Here is a 1,422-nt window from a genome sequence, read left to right on the forward strand (position 1 = left end):
TTAGACCACAAGTGATTAACATCATCATTGACCGCCACTAATCCACTTTACAAAACTCCTACGAAGCTACGATCTCAACAAAAAGGGTCTCCCACGACAGCATCTAGGCTACTCCCTCCATGATCGAGCTAAACCATCGACCACTACCGACCATCTGATCCTCACATCGGGATCAGGAGGTCCGACAAGACACTAAAAGCGCTAGCATAAGAAAAGGAAAAAGACTAATCCTTGAGAACATCAGATCATCCCCCAGCTCTCCAACGTCGGGAAGGAGGACACGGCGGGCGGCCCGCTCACCATGGCCTCCAGCTCCTGCATCAGCCGCAGCGACGACTCGTCCGCCATCGCGGGCATTGCTGTCGCCGCCGCCGCTCCGCCCGACGTCTTGTCCTCCCAACGCTGCTGCGGCAGCGAGGGCGCCTGGTCCTGGTCCAGCAAGAAGCAGGCGGACGTGTCCAGCGTCGGGAGCACGAAAGCGAGCGGGTCCGGCCTGGGCGGCGCTGGCACGACGGAGGCTCTCTCCGCGCCGGGAAGGGCGTAGCCGGTGATCTCCTGCACCATGCGACGGAAGTTGGCCGGGTCGGCGGTGATGTACGTGGTCTGCGGGCGGCGGGACACCCGGGGCTTCCGCTTGGAGACGCGGCCCGTGCAGTGCCGCGCCGCCGCCGCCGCCGCCGAGCCTGGCCTGCGGCTTACGGCGGGCAGCGCGGGCGCGTCGTACGGGGCGCAGGACAGCTCGGACGCGGAGGAGGTGGTGGTGGTGGAGGAGGAAGGGGTCGGGGACGACGGCGAAGCGGAGGCGGAGGCGGAGGCGCGAGCGAGCGCGGTGGCGAGCGCGTCGTTCTCGAAGGCGGCGGCGGCGGGGGAGAACCAGGTGGCGTATGGCCAGGGAGCCGGGGCGGGCGCGGGGAGGTGGGACCAGATGGTGTCGAGGCTGGCGCAGCTGTTGGCCATGGGAGGGAGAGGGAGTAGCTTTGCTTCCTGGATTGGGTTTGAAGGTGACTGATGCCGAGTGAGAGCGCGGCGGGGGATTTATAGAGTGAGCGAGCGGCATACCCATACAGGATGGCGCTGGCCGCGGAATGGTGGACGTACCCAGAACCAGCGGAGTAGGAGTATACTCTATTTCTCTTCCTAAAATCTAAAAAGTGCTTACGCACTATTTAAGCGTCTCGAGCGGCCGGCTCCTGACCGTCCGATCACGTCCTGCCACACGTGCTACGCGACAGCCAACTCACGTCGTAAAGAAAATGCTCGGTTCATCTCTATCTACTTTTGTCGTTTTCCACTACCGCACCCCACGACCTTCCTCATCCACTAACCACCGCCGCCGCCGCCGGTGTGCCGCCCGTGCACCTCGCCTCCTCCCTCGCGTCGCCTCCGAACCGCGCCAGCTCGCCGTCGCCGACCTCCCGCCGC

The 1,422-nt window shown here is 64.3% G+C and overlaps 1 protein-coding gene across 1 annotated transcript; it reads right to left on the reverse strand.

Moving 5' to 3' along the window:
* On the reverse strand, positions 1–1,021 carry LOC109772951 (uncharacterized). Its single transcript, XM_020331665.3, has one exon. It carries the CDS (start codon positions 955–957, stop codon positions 241–243), a length of 717 nt encoding a protein of 238 aa, XP_020187254.1. The 5' UTR covers positions 958–1,021; the 3' UTR covers positions 1–240.
* Between the last annotated feature and the right edge of the window lie 401 nt (positions 1,022–1,422).

Source organism: Aegilops tauschii, chromosome 3, assembly GCF_002575655.3.
Source record: "Aegilops tauschii subsp. strangulata cultivar AL8/78 chromosome 3, Aet v6.0, whole genome shotgun sequence".
NCBI lineage: Eukaryota > Viridiplantae > Streptophyta > Magnoliopsida > Poales > Poaceae > Aegilops > Aegilops tauschii.

Bases quoted from the DNA above. Each gene is read 5' to 3' on its own strand.
- LOC109772951 (XM_020331665.3), bottom strand. From the start codon at position 957: ATGGCCAACAGCTGCGCCAGCCTCGACACCATCTGGTCCCACCTCCCC.